The 19999-nt window shown below is 37.4% G+C and overlaps 1 protein-coding gene across 4 annotated transcripts in view; it reads left to right on the forward strand.

The window, feature by feature from the left end:
* The window catches only part of MMS22L (MMS22 like, DNA repair protein), a 119245-nt gene that overhangs the window by 63441 nt on the left and 35805 nt on the right, over positions 1-19999 (forward strand). For all 4 annotated transcript variants that reach the window (XM_070450077.1, XM_020909708.2, XM_070450079.1 and 1 more), the window contains one exon: positions 18312-18505. In XM_070450077.1, the coding sequence (XP_070306178.1) occupies positions 18312-18505 (194 nt within the window). The remainder of the gene's footprint in view (positions 1-18311; positions 18506-19999) is intronic.

Consider the following 19999-nt stretch of genomic DNA (forward strand, 5'->3'; position numbering starts at 1 on the left):
ACCACTGTTAAAGCTTGGATGCGTTTGAATGATGGTCAGCTATGACAGCTGGAGGAATTTGACATCATCTATTGTTTGCTTGTTAACATGTATTAAAGATAATGAGCTAAGTAAATTTTAAACCATTTTTATTTACTGTTGTGGGAGGCATTTTGGGCCCCTCAAGAAAAAAGCAAGGGCAGAAACAGGAGCCGCTTTGTAAAGTTGGCAGACAGTCATCACATTTCTCCAAAGAGAAAATGGTTACCCTGTAATAATCAGTCTAATGAATTCAGAAATTCATTGATTGTCCTAGCTCTGGGTAGATTAGGTAGAGACTTGCTTCAAGGAGTGGAATTTATGAAGTGCTTGCTGCATCCGGCTAGCAGAGCCGCTATAATACAGCTGCCTCCTCAGTGCTTTGCTTTGATCCTGTGGAATGAAAGGACAGGAGGATCAGCTCAGGTCTAAATGAGATTACAGCTGGTTCTGCAGCTTATCTGGTCTGTTGCCAACTAGTGTGGCTTTGCACGTCCTAAGGGGTTTACAACAGAAACTGTTTATTGAGTATCATCGGTTTACTCAACACAAGCAGGCTAATCCTTCCCAGCTTCAGCATGTTGTAGAATTGTGCAAGAGCCAAACCCAAAGCTGGTGCAGCCAGACCCTCTAGAGCCCTTTGTCTCGCTCTATATTGATTTTTACCTGAGTTAAAGACACTAAAAAAAATAAAACCAATAACCAGTCCTATTGCGAGCAAAAGGTTAATCTTACCTAAAATCTTACAAAAAGCATCTGTTAACCCTAGAAGAGACAACCTTCTTTTTTTTTTTCTTTCTAGACAGGTGGGATTTTCTATTTTCTAATTGTGAAGAACAAGATAAGAAAAACAGTTTTAAAAGATCTTGCTAGACAGTCCAAGTTAAATGCTTAAGTCTCTAGTTGTACTGTAACAAATGGCTTTGTGTATGGAATATAGGGTGATCTGTTTCTAAATACTAAGTTTTTGTTTTATATCCATTTTGCACACTGCAGTTATTATTATTATTTTTAACATGGCAAACAGAATGCATGAAAGCAAGGCTGGAAACCTTAATTAAAGAGTTCAACTACCAGAGTTAATAACCAGTAGTCATTTTGCCTGATGATCACTTGATTATTACTATATTTCTTCAGTGAATGAAGACTGGTGATTAGGAGTATAATAAAGATATACCAATTATAAATAATCTTGTGTGTGTTCAAGTTTTGTTTTACTATTTTATGAAGCACTTATTAAAAACTTCAGGTGTAAGATTTTAATTACTGCAGTCTCATCTTGACTAGGGATCTTCAGTATGGCTTATAGAGGAAAATGATTTGGAATCAGACACACCTGTTCCACTTCTGTTATTTATTGATCAAGTCATTTAACCTAAGTCCATTTTTTTCACCACCAAGTAGAGATACTATTTACCATACAGTATCTAAGCAAACCAAATTAGAACATAGTAGCAAGTAACACTGAGTTAATCACACTAGTCAAGGCTACTATAGTTGCTCAAGAACCCAGAGGCATTGAAGATTATGTGCTTGGGATCCCTCCCATGCCGCTAGAAAGGATATTTAAAAGCTGTGGTGCAGTAATCATGACACCTGTGCTCTGCACCTGTAGATCAGAAACACCCTTTGCCATTTTTAAAGGTGTCTAAATCTTGGGCAGGTGGATAGAGGTTGCCAGGTAAATACCTTTCCCTTCATTCATGGAAGTAGCTACTGGAAAAGCCATGTGGAGTATGAAATCTAAGCTAGTTTAAAATTTCTAAGAAGGCCTGAATCGTAAACTTGTGTTTAGGAAAGGTAAGTGAGCAATGTATTTATGTTCATTCCTACTTGAGTGATTATTTGGTTGACACATTCACAACAATAGATGTGTAAATACTGTCAGCTGTATTAAGTGCTAAGTAAAAGATGAAGGTATACTGTTTAAGAATAGAGTTCAGTGGTCTCTCCATTTACTTTCTCCTAATTGGCAGCGAACATGTATCCTCAGCTATGTGTAAGCACAAAAATGTTACTATGGAAACATTTGGAGGTTTTCTAAATGTACTGTGTGATGGAATCAGCCAAGACTGATGTTTATCTTAAACACATAGCTTGTCCAATATTTAAACCTAATGGACAAGATGTGTACCAGTTGAAAATGTAATATTTATCCAATCATTTCTATTCTATCCAGCCTAGCTCTAAAGCAATAGGTTGTACTCATAGAGTAATAAATTTTTAGTGCATTTGGAGATAAAGGCTATCGGTGGTGATTGCTTAAACTCTTTTTGCTCAATCATCTGAATGGTGCAAATCAAAGCATTTTGTCAGACTGTGAGAAGTTTCACCTAGATATTGCTTCCCACACACGCAGGTCACCATATAAATTACGTTCACGGTTTTACAGCGTAGCTGGTGCTAGAAGTTAAATTGATGCCCAGTGGTGGAACTCGTAAAACATTTTCCTGTTAACACGACCAGGCAGAGTTGACATTGTTGATGGTGGGTTCGACCTAATAAAGCATTGGTTCTAACAGTGATTTTTACTGTGTTTCAGAGGTGATGATGATACAAGTTTAGTGATCCAACAGTCCTTCCTGAATGACAGAAAATTAGCTCTACTATCTATATTACCAAATGCTGAGAACAGTAGGATAGGGGGTGATTGAAGCCTAATGTAACCTCAGGTTCTGAAAGATGATGAATTACAGGAGCAAACTCTTAACTCGATGTGTACCTTCTTCACAAAGAAAAATACTGATTTTTTTCGCAAAAGAATTGTGTTATATATCATCGGTTGGAAATTTGGAAATAACCTTGTTATTAGAATTTGTAGGATGTGCTTTCCTTTCAGAATCTTTTACACAAATGCTTTTAGGCTGATTATCATTTCTGAAAGGAAAGCGGTTTTACATTTGGTTACCTTTTCATTTCTATGTTCTCTAAAGTTACTTTCCTTTAAAGACATTAAGCTTTATCAAAGGCTTTTCAATTAAGAACCACAGCAACAAAAATGTAAACATTTTTTCCCCGTGAAAGTAAATTTCAGGGGTTAATTTTCTTCTGCTGGTTATAAATGATGGGAACTATGTTAAAGTTTATTTTGAAATATTCCTTTGGTCATAAAGTTTCATCTTTTCTTGTTTAAAGTAAGTTAGTTTTTTTCTCATTTCTGGTTAAAATTCACAGAATGGTAACAAAGCCCTTCTATTTTATCACTGTAAGCCAAGGGTCTTTCCAATCCTTCTTTTTCGATGTTGTATTTGCTCTTTTCACCCTGTTGCACATTCATACACAATTGGTGATTTTCCTGTTGTTTAGTTCCATCTTATGAGAGATAATAAGTCTTTATTCACCTCTTTACCATTGCTTACCACAGTTTATCCACAATGTTTTTTTTTTTTTTTGCGTCAGGAGATGAGCTTTTTTGTTGGGCAGATAAATATTATCAATTATGCTACACAGATGAAACCTGCCATGTACAAATAGCATGTATCAGGCCTCAAGCATGCAGAACCAGATAAATCAGCTCATATGCTGAAGCCTTGCAAAAAAAAATTAGTGATGTAACAAAAGCCTTTGAGGCTCTCAACCCTAGTAATGGAGCTTCATAGTAACCCTCACAGATTGTTGGCAAAAGGAGTAATCTTTTAGCAAAACTTTTCCCCCTTTTATCTTTTCCTCCCTTTTAAAGAACTGTCCTAAAGGTGGCAAATGGGGTCTCCAGAAAGAAATGCATGAGTAACTAAGCATCTGAAATAACTACAAAATTAAAACTAAGGAATGAATGGGCTGTTAACATGCGGGTTTGTCCCAAAGAAGCTTATACATTTATTTATTTTGATAATAGATCTTACTCGTTGACTAGTAACTGCTTTTTCTGTATAGAATTCAGATGAAACTTTCAAAGTTAGACATTTGATACACAGGTTACAGCTGGGTTGTTGAGGACAGGGGAAGTACAAAGGGTAGAAATGAAAAGGAGGGAAAAGAGGAGTCAGAGTTGGAAATCTACAGGAAACATTTAGTGGGAAACAGGATTAATTAGTGGGTTTCATTCATTTGAAGCAAACCCTTTTTAAAAGTCTCATGAAACCTATAGTCTTTTATCATCACAAAAGTATGTCTACACAAAACTTTACACATAATTTCAAGGGGTTAGACTTCTAAGCGTGTCTACCCCAGGATTTGCATTATATTAGTGATTAAGCTATTATTCCTGTTAGAGTTTGGTTATATTTTTGATAAAGAATATTTTTTCTTATTGGCTTCCCAAGTGGCTCAGGGGTAAGGAATCCGCCTGCAAATGCAGGAGACCCGGGAGATGCGGGCTTGATCCCTGGGTGGGGAAAATCCCCTGGAGAAGGGAATGACAGCCCACTCCAGTATTCTTGCCTGGAGAATCCCATGGACAGAGGAGCCGGGCAGGCTACAGTCCATGGGGGTCACAAAGAGTTGGACATGACTGATCATCTGAGCACACATTCTTTCTTCTACATCCCTAGGTACTTTTTAATTCTTTTGCTTGACTGAGTTTTGAAACCTGAAAACCTGGTCAGTTAGTAGGGCTGATGATGAGGTTTATCAGATCCATTATCACAATTGGCAATGGTCAGTGGTGTCTTGTTTGGTAATTTACTACATTTCTTGAATGTAAGAGAAATATTGAAGATGCAGAATGCCTAAGAGGTTTTAGAAAAAATATTTATCAAGGAACACTACTTTTCCCATTGCATTAGCTATTGTAATTATACATTGGTACAATCTGTTGACATAGAATTGGATTTGATTTAAATGGAAAGGAAAAAAAAGAGTGGACATTTTCAATATTTATTGATACACCTAGTCCATTAAGGTAAATTATTGAGCAGATTTCACTGTGACAGGAACATTTGGGTTAATGTAGTTAAGAATCAGTCAACATTGCCATTAGACCCTTTCTCTTTAGGAATTTATTACCACCAATTAGGAAAAAGTGCTCACAAATGGAATTTAGCCCTAGCTTACTTGTTGTGGAATATTTGACCTCCCAAATGTTTGAGTTTTTAATAAGACGATCCTGAATTCTTTTGAATCAAACTACTATCTCCAACATTGCAACTAAACACACCTAATAACGTGTAATCCTTGCTGTAATCAGCTGTGAGTAGAGGGGACAGCTGACTGTATACAGTTGTTTTCAGAAGCGGCTACTGGGACGGTGAAAATTAAGCCAGCTTTTGAAGGGTGGTTTTATTAATTAGCTTCAAAAGATGAACTTCCTATGTTTGCAAACATGCTACTCTCTATCTAGGGATTATTAAAATGAAACTCACTTTTAAAAGCTCAATTATTAATGAAATGGTAAAGCAACAGAACTAAGTAAAATTTATTGAGAGTAAATGTGATACTATCTCTAGAATGTCTCAGTAGTTGCTTGTTAATAGGTATACTGCCGTGGATAGTTAGGAAACTAAAGTTGTCTTTCTTCAAATAGTCTTGTCTTTGCAATTCATTTGTCCTAAAACAAGTCTAGAATTTCTGAGATTGTTGCAGATGGTCCCTCAGAGTCTTGAAACATAGCTATTTAATCTAAAGTTTTCCTGTGCACCATTGCAGATACCACCTCTTATTTATACTTTTAATGAAGAAAAGTCTTTGTTCTTCCTCATGTATGAAATCCTTGAATCAGGTCTGTATCTTTCTCATCTTTAAATTCCTAATTTCTACCATAGTACTTAGTATAATAGTGGTAAAGCATAATAAACTATGCCAAAATTTAGTGGCATAAAACACATCGGAACAACTTTTTCATAATAGAATGCCTGCAGGTCATGTAGGTCAAGAATATGGGAAGCCAAGGACAGCTCTTCACTGCTCTCCTGTGTCTGAGGCCTCAGCTAAAATGTTTCAGTTTGGGATAACTAAAAAAGCTGGAGACTTTTTGGTCTCAGTGCAAACAAAAGTCAGTTTATACTATAATCTATAAGGCGTGTAATAGATTATGTCTTAAAAAACAATACATAAACCTTTATTAAAAAATATTGCTCAAAAATGCTAACCATCATCTGACAACACAGTTGCCACAAACTTTCAATTTGGCAGAAACACAGTATCTGAGAAGTGCAATAAATGAGGTATACCATTATTGCAAAAAAAAAAAAAAAATTCTGATTTCCTCTTTGAACCAATTCATAAGATTCCCCCTCCTTTTTGCTTGTATGAGAATTCTGTAGTTAACTATTTTGGTAAGATCTAATGCATGTATGCTTTCTCAATTATACATATCCACTTACAGTGAAAAAGGAAGAGAACCATGTTTGAAATCCCAGAAGACTGGTATGACAACTATAGATATTTTATCAAAGATGTGTACATTTTGTTGTGAGACTTCTTAAAGGGAGGATCTTAACTCTGAGTGCTTCTGACATCAAGGACAAAGATGCTGGATCATTCATGTTCTTCCCAAACAGTATTCTGGTAGCAGGCAAACTTGGAAACTAAACAGTTTTATATTGAGCCCAAATCCCTCCCCTCTTTCTTTGTTATCTTGTACCCATATACTTGATATGAAATTTGGAGGGTAAATTCCTGGAAAGAAGGGGTCTAACTGAACGTAAGCAGTACAGTGTTACTGTAGCATTACTCCTTTGAAAACGAGTTGTCACAGGCAGGTGATGATTACTCTCTTGTTCTTTTAGAAATCCCTTTAAGTCATGACATTCATCTGCCTGTGGTTTCTTTCAGTTTTAATGTCAAAGAACTTTAGCCAAGTCTTAATGTTGTCTTTACCCTCAGCCATTTATTTCCTTGAAGGCATCTTAAGGTGCTGTAAAACTTCAGTCTTAATATCCAGCGTGACACTGTTTCTTTGAGGTGTGTTGAGTTCAGGACTATTACTTGTTGATCACAGGCTAAGCTGTTCCCCCAAACAGAATAAATGGAAGGAACAGACCACAAAAAGTTAAGCATTCAACTTAAGATAGTGCAGTACAGACCCCATTTACCAAGAGCAGTTGCATACATTGTGCAATTGGAGAAGGAAATGGCAACCCACTCCAGTGTTCTTGCCTGGAGAATCCCAGGGACGGGGGAGCCTGGTGGGCTGCCGTCTATGGGGTCGCACAGAGTCGGACACGGCTGGAGCGACTCAGCAGCAGCAGCAGCTGCAGTGCTAATAATATGAATGGCTACAGATCAGGCTCAGCTTTATTAAATCAGAGTATAAGATAGCATTCATGCATTGGCAAAAAATATAAAAAGGGTATTGTGATGAGTGGTTATTTGTACAGTTGACCCTTGAACAACATGGGTTTGAACTGCCCAGGACCACTTATGTGAAGATATTTTTCAGTAATGAATACTACAGTTCTACAGTTTATGGTTAGTTGAATCTATGGATGCAGAGGAACTGCAGATTTGGAAGACATATATGCAGATAAACCCCTCCGTTGTTCAGGGGTTAGCTGTATACGTACCAGATCATGCATGTGTGTTTGCGTGCTCAGTCGGGTCTGACTCAGTGACCCCATGGACTGGAGCCCACCAGGCTCCTCTCTCCATGGGATCTCCCAGGCAAGAGTGCTGGAGTGGGTTGTCATTTCCTTCTCCAGGGGATCTTCCCGACCCAGGGATCAAACTCATATCTCCTGCATTTGCAGGCAAATTCTTTACTACTGAGCCACGTGAGAAGCACCTAAGTCATATATACACATGCTCAAGAGGTTGAATTTTTTAATGAAGATATTTCAAAGACAGATAACATTGTAACATTGCTCTGTGCAGTTACACAGGGTGTTCAAATGTATATTTGTCTAAGATAGGGCTTATAAGCGCTAGGTTATATTGAGAACATATGTGGGTCTGTTGGGTCTACAAGTTGGTTTTGTTTCTGTTAATTCTCCCCACCTTAAAGAATTATTCACTTATATCTAACATTTTAGATGGCATGGCCCTCGGTGACCTGGTCTCCATCAATAATATAGTTTCATTTTCCATCATTCTGCCCCTTGACTTTTCATCTTCTGAAAATACTAGCCTGTTCATGAGTTTCCTCATATACCATGCAGTGTCATGTCAGTTTGCTTTACTTATGTTATTACAACTTCCTGAAGCTTTCTGTGTGTGTGTTTTTTTTTCTTTTTCAGTTAGCAGCTGCCTTAATCTGATAATAGTGTATTTACTCATTGAGGCCTTCATCAAACCCCCAGGTGGACTAAATGTTCCCTTTGTGTGTATCGTAGCGCTCTGTAGATACCTCTGTCTCCTCACTTAATTATAAGTTCTTTGAGAGTACTGACCATATTTGATTGCATCTAATACACTACCTCAAGTAACTAATAGACATTAAAATGTTCATTAAAATCAGCTGAACTACTGGGCACAAGCGACTTCTGAGTCTAAATGTTCTTTTGGACTCTAGGTCCAGATTTCCAGAAACTTTGGCGGTTTTGTTACTTAAATTTCCTGTTTGCGAATCAAATTATGCTCTTCTTGTGGAGTAATTAACTGTCCCTCCTACCTCTGTTTCCCTCTCCCGAAAGTTAGCAGTAACGTAGACTGCTCCTTTCTCTCCTTCACAAAATGCCAGATAATTACTGTTAGCTTTCTTGTTTCTTCATAAAGTAGCTTAAATTGCACATTAACTCATGCCTGTGTGTTTACAGAAGCTTCATAATTGGTCTCTGCTGTCTCTCTTCAGTTTTTATTCTAATCCATTCTGTTTGCCATTGCCAGGTTAATCTTTCCCAGAGCACTGTTCTCATTCTGTCACTCCTCAGTTCAAAATTTTTTAGTGGTTTCTTACTATCAGGTTGGTGCAAACATAATTGCAGTTTTGGACCATGAATTTTAAATCATTATAACTAGGCTCAAACACATCTTTATTCATCAAAGTAGGAACCATTACAATCAACATGTTTTTGCCAAGGAGAAATAAGTTTATTACTGTAGTGTAAAAATCCATGTTGCAGGATTAGTGAACTCTTAGAAAGCATTTGCTGGTTGTGGAAGCATTTTACCTGCAAGAAGTTGGTGAGATGCTTAAAGAAGTAGTAGTTGGTTGGCAAGAGGTCAGGTGAACATGTTGGATGAGGCAAAACTTCATAGCCCAGTTCCTTATTCAACTCTTGAAGTGCTGGTTGTGCGACTTGCAGTCAGCTGTAGTCACGCAGAAGAATTGGGCCCTTTATGTTGACCGGTGCCGGCTGAAGGTGTTGCCATTTTCGGTGTATCTCATTGATTTGCTGAGCATACTTCTCAAATGGAATGGTTTTTCTGGGATTCAGAAAGCTGTAGTGGAACAGACAGGCAGCAGGTCACCAAACAGTGACCATGACCTTTTTTTGGCGCAAGTTTGGCTTTGGAAAGTGCTTTGGAGCTTCTTGGTCTGACCACTGAGCTGATCTTCGCCAGTTGTATAACATCCACTTTCTGTCACATGTCACCAGTCAAGAAATGATTCGTTGTTGTTGCGTAGAATAAGAAAAGACGACACTTCAAAACGACAGTTTTTTGGATTTGCGGTCAGCTCTTGAGGCGTTCACTTATCAAGCTTTTTCACCTTTTCAGTTTGCTTCAAATACTGAATGACAATAGAATGGTCGATGTTGATTTCTTCAGCAGCTTCTCGCGTAGTTGTGAGAGGATCAGCTTCGATGATTGCTCTCAATTGGTTGTTGTCAACTTCTGATGTCAGTCTCACTATCAGCTCCTCATCCTCAAGGCTCTTGTCTCCTCTGCCAAACTTCTTGAATGACCACTACACTGTACATTTTTTAGCAGTTCCTAGGCCAGATGTGGTGTTGATGTTGCAAGTTGTCTGTGCTGCTTTATGACCCATTTTGAACTTGAATAAGAAAACCACTCAAATTTGTTTTTTGTCTAACATTTCCATAGTCAAAAATAAATATAAAAGAAGCTGCAAGTAATGTCATTAGCAAAAAACTATAAAATGAGAAATGCACATTAAAATGATGTATAACATAACTACACTTATTTAAGAGTGTATTCTAATATCAAAGGCAGGTTTCTGCAATGCAAGAACCACAATTTTGTTCCAATCTAATACCTTCAGAATGAAGTCTAGATTTTCTTTTTTTAAGAGCAGGATGTGCCTTAGTCGAACCTCTGGCTTCGCATACAGTGACAGGCATTATAACTTCTTGTGAAGTGAATGAGAAGAACATGTGACTGAACCAATATTCAATATTGTCTTTATTTTCTACTCTTAAATTTATTGCCTTCTAATTCTGCTATAAAAATTCTCCATTATCGTCAGAGTGGTTACTATTTTTTTCCCCTTCCCAAAATACCTTGCTTTTTCATAGGTTCCTTTGAAAAGAAATTATGTAACACTTCTGCTTTGTGGCTTGTTATCCACTTTGATTTCATCTAAAGTTCTTTGAAGAATCTACTTGGTCTGGAACTCAGTCTCCTCTTTGATTCATCTGCTTTTCCTCCTGTCATCCTTTGTGCTTCAGCCAACTGGCCTCCTAATTGTTGTTCTTGAGCCCATAAAACCACTAGCCTAGGCGCCTGTGCACTTTTGTTTCTTCTGCCTGAAACTCACTCTCCACGTGTACCCATGTGGTTCTCCCCCTTACTCATTTAAGTCTTTGCTCATGTGCCACCTCTTTGGAAGGTATTTCCTGATATTCCTAATTGAAATATCATCATCATCCATCATCCCTGTACCTTGATTTCTGTTTATCCATAAAGCTCACCACACCCTGTGGTGATCCACATCTGGGTTTAGTTGTCTGTCTCTCTTTAAAATACAAGCTCCAGGGCAGAGACTTTGTTGTGATGACTTTGTATCCCTACTGCCTGGAACCTGTGTAATATGCACTGAATTAGAGTGAATGTGTGGAATTTATATGCCTGTGTGTTTTTAGTTCCCTCATTTTCACTTTTCTCGTCCTTAACCTGTCCTCTGAGAATCATTTCCATGCCCGTTTTATTCTGCTGCCATCAATGATCTTTAGTTTCCGAATTACTATAAAACCTATATATTTTTAAAAATTTATTTATTTTAATTGGAGACTAATTACTTTACAATATTGTAGTGGTTTTTGCCATACATCGACATGAATCAGCCATGGGTGTGCATGTGTTCCCCATCCTGAACCCCCTTCTGCCTCCCTCCCCATCCCATCCCTCTGGGTCATTGCAGTGCACCAGCCCTGAGCACCCTGCCTCATGCATTGAACCTGAACGGGCGATCTGTTTCACATATGGTAATATACATGTTTCAATGCTGTTCTCTCAAATCATCCCACCATTGCCTTCTCTCACAGAGTCCAAAAGTCTGTTCTTTACATCTGTGTCTTTTTTGCTGTCTTGCATATAGGGTCACCGTTACCATCTTTCTAAATTCATTATATATGTGTCAATATGTTGTACTGGTGTTTTTATTTCTGATTTGCTTCACTCTGTATAATAGGCTCCAGTTTCATCCACCTCATTAGAACTGATTCAAATGCATTCCTTTTAATAGCTGAATAATATTCCATGGTGTATATGTACCACAGCTTTCTTATCCATTCATCTGCCGATGGACATCTAGGTTGCTTCCTTGTCCTGGATATTATAAACAGTGCTGTGATGAACATTGGGGTACACGTGTCTCTTTCAGTTCTGGTTTCCTTGGTGTATATGCCCAGCAGTGGGATTGCTAGGTCGTATGGCAGTTCTATTTCCAGTTTTTTAAGGAATCTCCATACTGTTCTCCATAGTGGCTATACTAGTTTGCATTCCCACCAACAGTGTAAGAGGGTTCCCTTTTCTCTGCACCCGAGTCTCCAGCATTTATTGTTTGTATACTTTTGAATAGCAGCCATTCTGACCGGCATGAGATGGTACCTCATTGTGTAAAACCTAAATTTTGTTTTACCCTTATGCCTATAGAGTACAGGAATGATTATCAACCTTCTCTCGTACAGAATTACAATCGAAATCTCAGTGTGATTCATGGACTATTTGTTGCGTGATCATTTCTTTCATCTGTTGCAAGAATCAAGTAAGACATATTCAATAAATGGAATATCTGTTATTGTTAGCCAGAAAATCAGACTGTTAAATGAGAATGTGTGTGGCAACCCTATTCTAAGTGTTTGACTTTATTGAACTAATTTAATCCTGTAAATACTATTATTGTCACCATTTTATAGACAAGAAGAGCCAGGAAGGTAACTGTTTAAAGTGAGGCCATGGGGATGCAAAATCTGCCTGCTCAAACTCTCAGGCCCCTCCCCAGACCCTCTGAGTGAGAATTGTTTTTAAAATAATTAGCTTTGACCCTAGACTTGTAGATGCAGTAGAATCTTCAGTGAAGTCAGAACTTCCACATTTCTAGAAAGCTCTACAGATGATTTTGATGGTAGTCAAGATTGAGAGCTCCCAAAGTAGATCCCTGTTAACTGGTGTACCGTAAAATGAATGAAATATCACCAAAACTTTTAAGTCATTTGAGACCCATAGTCATCTACATATATGAGACTAATAAAATTATAAGGATAACTTATAAAAATAATCACTTTTTATTGATGTATTTTCATGCTATACCCTATTTTGGGGATAGGGACAAGGAAATTTTTTTCACAGGAAAATTTTAAATGGTCACACGGCATTGAAATTTGGAATCCCTATAGAATTCTCTACTTCCTGGAACTATTAAACTTTGAATATGTGTGCATCTTTTGTGCCATCAGAATTGGATGTTATACTGCTTTGTAACTACCCCTTTTAGGAACTTAGCATATGAATGAATGAATACAGAAATAATGGCATTTAAGACATGTATTACTTATTTGGGTAGTAAAATGGTATTTGGGATAGCTGTAGCATAGTTGCATGATAGCTTGACTGCCTGGATTCAAATTCTGTCTCTGCTGCTTACCAACAGTATAACCCAATCAAATTATTTATTCTTTCTGTTCTTAGATTCCTTGTCTACAAAATGGGAAAAATAATGCCTACAGAATTAAACCAGTTAATAAAGGTCAAAAACAGAATAGGGTAACACATACATTCTCACTAAACAGTCTTTGATTCTCTGGCCAATAATATTCCATTATTCCATTTATTGAATATGTTTTATTGGGAGTTCTTGTAACAGTTGAGGAAATGGCCATGTCACTAGTAATTGAGAATAGGATTTGTTCTCTGGTGTGTCTGTCTCTAAAGCCCATGTCTTTCTAGATAATGCTCTCCTGAATGTGTGGACATGATTGTTAGAAATTGGAGTGAATAACAATAACACTAAGGTAAATATTACCTTGCCTTATAGCCTATAAACTGTTTTTACCTAAGTTGTGTAATTTGACACTTGAGCAGCTCTATAGAGGACAGTGGGGCAGTATTCCCATTTAACAGATGAAAACCTGAGTCTTAGCTTTCCGGGGTCACAGACCAGTCTTCTGTCTCCTACACAGTGTTCTTTTGGATAATCTTCCTTACGCCGTGAGGAGGCTTTTTACTCCGTTGTTGTTGTCCTGTCTCTTACTCGTGTCCAGCTCTTTGCAACCGTATGAAGCACAGTACGCCGGGCTGCCCTGTCCTTTGCTGTTTCCTGGCGTTTGCTCAAACTCATTCCATTGAGTCAGTGATGCATCCAGCCGTCTCATCCTCAGTCACCTCCTCCTCCTCCCGCCCTCAATCCTTCCCAGCATCAGGGTCTTTTCCAGTGAGTTGGCTTTTTGCATCAGGTGGCGGAAGTATTGGAGTTTCAGCATCGGTCCTTCCAATGAATATTCAGGGTTGGTTTCCTTTAGGATTGGCTGGTTTGATCTCCTTGCAGTCCAAGGGACTCTCAAGAGTCTTCATCACGTCAATTTGAAAGCATCAATTCTTTAGTCTTCAGCCTTCTTTATGGTCCAGCTCTCACATCTGTACGTGGCATTGGAAAAACCATAGCCTTGACTCTACAGACCTTTGTCAGCAAAGTGATTATCTCTGCTTTTTAATACATGGTCTAAATTGGTCATAGCTTTCTTCCAAGTCACAAGTACCTTTTAATTTCATGGGTACAGTCACCATCCACAGTGATTCTGGAGCCCAAGGAAGGAAAATCTGTAATTGTTTCCACTTTTTCCCTATCTACTTGCCAAAAAGTGGTGGGGCTGGTTGTCATGGTCGTCATTTTTTCAGTGTTGAGTTTTAAGCCGGCTTTTCATTCTCCTTTTTCACTTTCATCAAGAGGCTGTTTAGTTCCTCTTTGCTTTCTGTTATTAGAGTGGTATCATTTGCATATCTGAGGTTGTTGGTATTTCTCCCAGCAGTCTTGGTTCCGGCTTGTGAGTTATCCAGCCTGGTATTTCTCATGATGTAGTCTGCATAAAAGTTAAATAAGCAAGTTGACAATATACAGCCTTAATGTATTTATTTCCCAATTTGGAATCAGTCCTTTGTTCCATGTCCGGTTCTAACCGTTGCTTCTTGTCCTGCATGTGATGGTGCATTATATATGACCAAAAGTATCATTGCGAGTACTGGACTTTTTTTTATCATCACTTAATAGTCAAAACAGCCAGTAAACTCCTTGCCTTGACCTCACATATTCACCCAGTCATTACCACCCACTCACCTCCTCGTCCATGCACACACAAATAGATGGAGGCCCCATTCCAGGGAGTCTCTCCAGGATATGCCTGGACTGGTACTCACCAGCCTGGGTTCTGACCTGTTGCGTCTCCCTGATAACTGGATGTACGCAGAATTGGGGGGCAGGACTTAAGTACCAATTATCTTCTAGTGAGACTTTGCAGAATTCTCTTTATACATAGAGTCTGTTTTTGTTTTGTTCTTGTTTCTATTTTTTGAAGACAGGATTGGATTAAATGATTTTTAAGATAACTTCCAGCTTTAAAACCTTGTTTTGGGGAGTTTGTTTGCTTTCTGGTAATTTCACTAGTTTGGTTATCTTATATTCTTTCTGGGTGGTAAAGCAGATTATAGCCCTATTTTATAGATGTGAATAAGAATAACAAGAACATCCAAAGTACCTAAGGTGGTTTTTTTTTTTTAAGTAAATTTAACTGAAACTAAAAATGGTAGAGTATCCTGATTCCCATCCAGTTTTCCATTAGTTACGTTCATCAGACACTTGGAATCATCACTCAACTTTTTTTAAACTTGGAGCTTCCCATTATATTTTTCACTGATGTAGATTGAAGAAAGTTGGCAGGCTTTGAAGTAAAACTTAAAAAAGGAATTCAGTTATTAATTGTTGTTAACCGCCTTGCTTTCTGCTAGCTCTGATCAATCATATTAATAGATGCCTCAGTATATTTGGATGTCTTTGTGAGGATGGGGAGGTGGGAGGGTGAGATACATAAAATCACTACAAAAAGTAACATGGAAATAAAAACAGGAAAACAAATCTTGGAAAGTGGAGCACAAGAACAGTTATGTTCAGGATCAGGAAAGTGCTTGAACTAAAGGAGGTAAGCCCAAAGAAGCAGGATACCAGAGCTGTTAATAAAACAGAAGCATACGAACACCTGAATAACGAGGTATGTACAAGTTTGGGCATTTCCATAGTGTAGCGATGGGCTTCTCAGGTGGATCAGTGGTTAAGAATCTGCCTGTCAACCCTGGAGATGAACGTTCCATCCCTCGGTCAGGAAGATACCCCAGAGAAAGGAAGGGCAATCCACTTCAGTGTTCTTACCTTCGAGATCCCATAGACAGAGGGGCCTGCTGGGCTACAGCCCATGGGCTCATGAAGAGTCTGACACAACTTAGCGACTAAACAACAACATGGTGTAGTGACAGGTTCCTGAACACTTTTCACATGTAATCTTCGCAATAACCCTGGTGGGTGGATGATAAATGATTTTTCCTAATTTTAACTCTTTAGAAAATGAAATTTGGGCAGTTACTTGTTTTTTTTAAGGTCACACAGCTCTGAGTAGCTTTGCTAATAACCAGCCGTTTTACCCAACACAAGCTACTTCTGTTGCCTCAATTTCCTCATTTATAAGATTTGAATCATAATTATACCTACCTCATAGGGTGAGAAACCGTGCTTACCAACTTCCTAGTGTGGTTCTTGGCACGTGGTAAGTACTAGTAAATGCTAGATGTTGCTATTATTTCTGTGAAAGCTGCAATTTAAATAACTTGACATTCAGCAGATTTTTTTTTCCTGCTATGTTGGATCTTTTAGAACATAAGTGGGCTGGTTATGCATGTATATTTCCAAAATGATTTTAAAGTCAATCTTCTGCTTAAAGCCTACGTCCCTACCACTTTACAAAGCAAAGCTACATGTGGCTTGCCCAGCTTCTTTTCTTAGACTTAGTAAAGTTTCTTCAATCCAAGTAGGGAGAGAAGAAAATTGATCAATGTTTTAATTGTGTGTGTGTGTGCTCACACCCTTAGTGTTAAAGGGTGTGTGTCTTAGTATATAAGGGAAAGTATGGGCTTCAGAGTCAGATTTTGATTCAGATTATGGGGCCAGCTCTTAGCCATGTGACCTTTGGGGATATCACTATCATCTTTATCCTCTATAAAGAGGATTAGTGACACCCATCTCATAGAATTGTTCTGATTTTTAGTTAAAGAATTTCCAGCTTCATAAAGAATGATCAGAAATGATACTACTTCCTGGAGAATACATTGTAAAGAGTGAACAAAATGGCTTATTTTATTTAGAAATAGTAAAATCCGTCCTACCCAAATGTAGTAAATTATTTATTATCCTTTGAGACCAATATACTTGAAAAAGCTTTAGAAGGGTTTTGCAAATGGTGGTATTATTTCACTTGGACTCCAGTGTCTTGAAATGTACCCATGAATTTTGCTTTGTTGATACAGGCAATTGAGTTAGTTGCCAAATGGATTTTAGTGGTTTGATATTCATCTTACTCAAAGCTAAAGCCCTGAAATAATCTTTAGCCACTACTTCATGTTGAAAGCATTTCAGGCAAGTTTTACACGAAGAGGACATAGCAGATATTTGGTTAGTTTTTAGGAAACTTGCTTACTGTATTCTTTCTCCAGGTATTTTGCACCACCCCCAGTACGGCAAGGAACATTAAGTTGTGTCTCATGGTTACCCAAGAATTTCAGTGTAGAGAGACATAGAGTCCTAATGTTATATAACTTATACTTAAAATCTTTACTTTTGTGTAGTTATGTGAAAAATACGATAATGTGGTCTTGCAACCAGTTTGATCTTTTTGTGGAATTGCTTTAGATACATGCATTAGTTAGCTCCATATTTTATATAGTTATTTTGAGTGTCTACTTCTTCTTGATGAACTGATTTGAAACATCAGATCAGGAATGTTGGACTTATGTAATTTTCCTTCTTTTTTTAAAGTACTAGTCATTTTTCTTAATGGAATACTGCTACTATCAAAGGAAGTATTCTGACTTAGCTCCACTGGTTAATTTTCACTGTTTGCTCTTTAATTGAAGAAAACAAGTCTAAGGATGCTGTTTATGCATTTGTGTCTACTCAATTGAGATGGCAGTTATATATATAGAAATAGGAATAACATTACAGTTATATACACAGAAACAGGAATAATATCACAGTTGCACATTTAGTTTTAAATAATATTATTAATTGTTGGGCATATTGCATTAAGGCCTTCTATTCCAGATCACTAGAAAAATCTTCTGGTATTCACCCCTGTTATGTTTCTGTTAAGGTCTTAAAGATGTCTCAACTTTCCATAGGAAAAGTGAGTAAATGACAGATCAAAACTTGAGGCAGTATTGAATTCATGTTTTACTGATTTATGGAGAAGAATGATTTTATTATTTTCTACCATGTGAAAATGATTATGGGTCTTTTTGGACCAAAGGACTAATACTAAGGTGGTATCTAGGACAGTTTTATATTCTAGCTTAATGTCTATGTCTGCTCTAAACAAGGAAAGTATTTTAATTTAAAATATCACATATAAGCCATAAATACTTTACTCTTGGTACATTATATCCTAAAGCTCACAGGAGAAGTGGCTTAAAATTTTGTTTTTATGTCTAGCTTGTAAGTAAAATCACTTGTCATAGTGAGTTGCAAAATGCAAACCTTCATTTTGAAGCTGCCTATTTCTCATTTGGATCTGACATATTAAAAAGCATATAATTAATGCTTGACATTAGTAATTAACATTAACTTTATGGTGCTTAATATGCCATCGTTCATCCATCAAATAACCAGAAATGCATAATGTCTTGGCATAAAGGTTTTAATTAGATAGAACTGTCCTTCAGCTTTCACATGGTATAAATGTTAAAAGCCCAGAATGTATTTAAGGAAAAACTTCGTATTTGTTTGTTGGGTGTTAGCTGTATTTTTATTTATTTTTTTTTAGGAGCATGCATCAGCAGTTGTGTCAGGAACTTCAAAGGGAGAATGGGGACCTCGTGGTGCAGTCTTCATTGTCGACTAAAGAGCGCCACCTTGCTGCGGTGGCCAGTGCGCTCTGGAGGCATTTCTTTTCATTTCTGAAGAGTCAGAGAATGTCACCGATAGTGCCTCTCTCGCAACTCGCGGATGCGGCTGCAGGTCAGCGTTCTTAATTTGCCGGTTAGCTTCTCACTTTGCAGACTCTGACAGTTTTTTCTTCTGTTTGCTTAGTAGCAAACTCTTATTTTATTACATTGAAATAAATATTTTGACAACAGGAAGAAAAGAATTATGTATTTTAAAATTGGGATTCTTTGGCTTGTTTATTATTTTCCTGTTAGTAAAAGTAAAAATTAAGTGATGATTTGCTAAAAAGATCATTTTTAACCTTAAAAATACTGAATATACGTGAACTTATTCATGCGTTATTTGGAAAGTAAAGCAGTATTTGACTTCTAGTTCAGGTCGTTTATTTTCAGATTGTATGTGCAGATACCTAGTAAAATACGAAATTGAATAAAGAGCAAAAAGAGAGGGCTTGAATTCCACTTCAGCATAAAACCGATGAGATCAGAATGACATGGAGTACATAGAATGTTGCTGTTCAGACTTCTGTTAGATTCTATTTTAAGTTGTAATCTTTACTTAATTTGATTATTAGCCTATAGACATGTCCTTAGACTTTAAGGGACTCTGAATCAGATGAAATTATAGGCAAAAATTTGAATATATATATTCACATATGCACTTTCCCAAAAAGAAGTCTTTATCTTTTTCAAAGGGATATTTTATCCAACGTATGTTAAGAAGTACTGGAATAGAGAGAGATCAATATGGTGACTACATGTATTTAAATGCGGTTTTTAAGAAGATGGTTAATGTATTTAAATGTAAATGGTTTTAAAAACCTAAGCTCTAAACCAAGGTTTATTTTACCCTGGTGTGAATAAGGAAAACTTAGCTAAAAGCATTACATAAAAGACTTCATGATATACATTTGAAAAGATTTTGAATTCTGCTAGTGCTTCCATAATTAAAACTTTACAGTGATATGTACATTGGAGAACTATGACAGGGCAATGGTTTTCCAACCACTGTAATTTCTGTGAAAATAAATACTGACTTTCAGTTTAACCAAAGCAGTCATTATTAGTCGCTATGACTTATCTTTCTACCATTCATCACCCCAACTCCCACTTAATGACCAAAATGATACAAGTTAGTCAGTACTGTCTTAGGTACTGAAAATAAATAGTAATGTAGATATAAAGCAAATATATGTGGGTTTGGGGTTTGTTTTGAAGTAAAGACAGGAGGCAAAAATTTCCTGCGTTAAAAATAGTTAATGAATACTTTGCCATTGGGATTTATCAATGGGAGAAAAAGAACTACAGTTCCTTCTTTCATGCATAAGCTCTGTGTTCTTATGGAAGGAAGAGAACAAGGAGGAGGGTAAGTAAAGTGTGTAATATGTCAGACGATGATAAATGGCGAAAAAGAAAAATACAGGAAAGGATAGAGATAGGGAGCCTGGGTTGGGAAGATTCCCCTGGAGGAGGGCATGGCAACCCACTCCAGTATTCTTGCCTGGAGAATCCCATGTGCAGAGGAGCCTGGCGGGCTACAGTCCATGGGGTCACAAAGAGTAGGACA

Source organism: Odocoileus virginianus, chromosome 19 (genome assembly GCF_023699985.2).
Source record: "Odocoileus virginianus isolate 20LAN1187 ecotype Illinois chromosome 19, Ovbor_1.2, whole genome shotgun sequence".
NCBI lineage: Eukaryota > Metazoa > Chordata > Mammalia > Artiodactyla > Cervidae > Odocoileus > Odocoileus virginianus.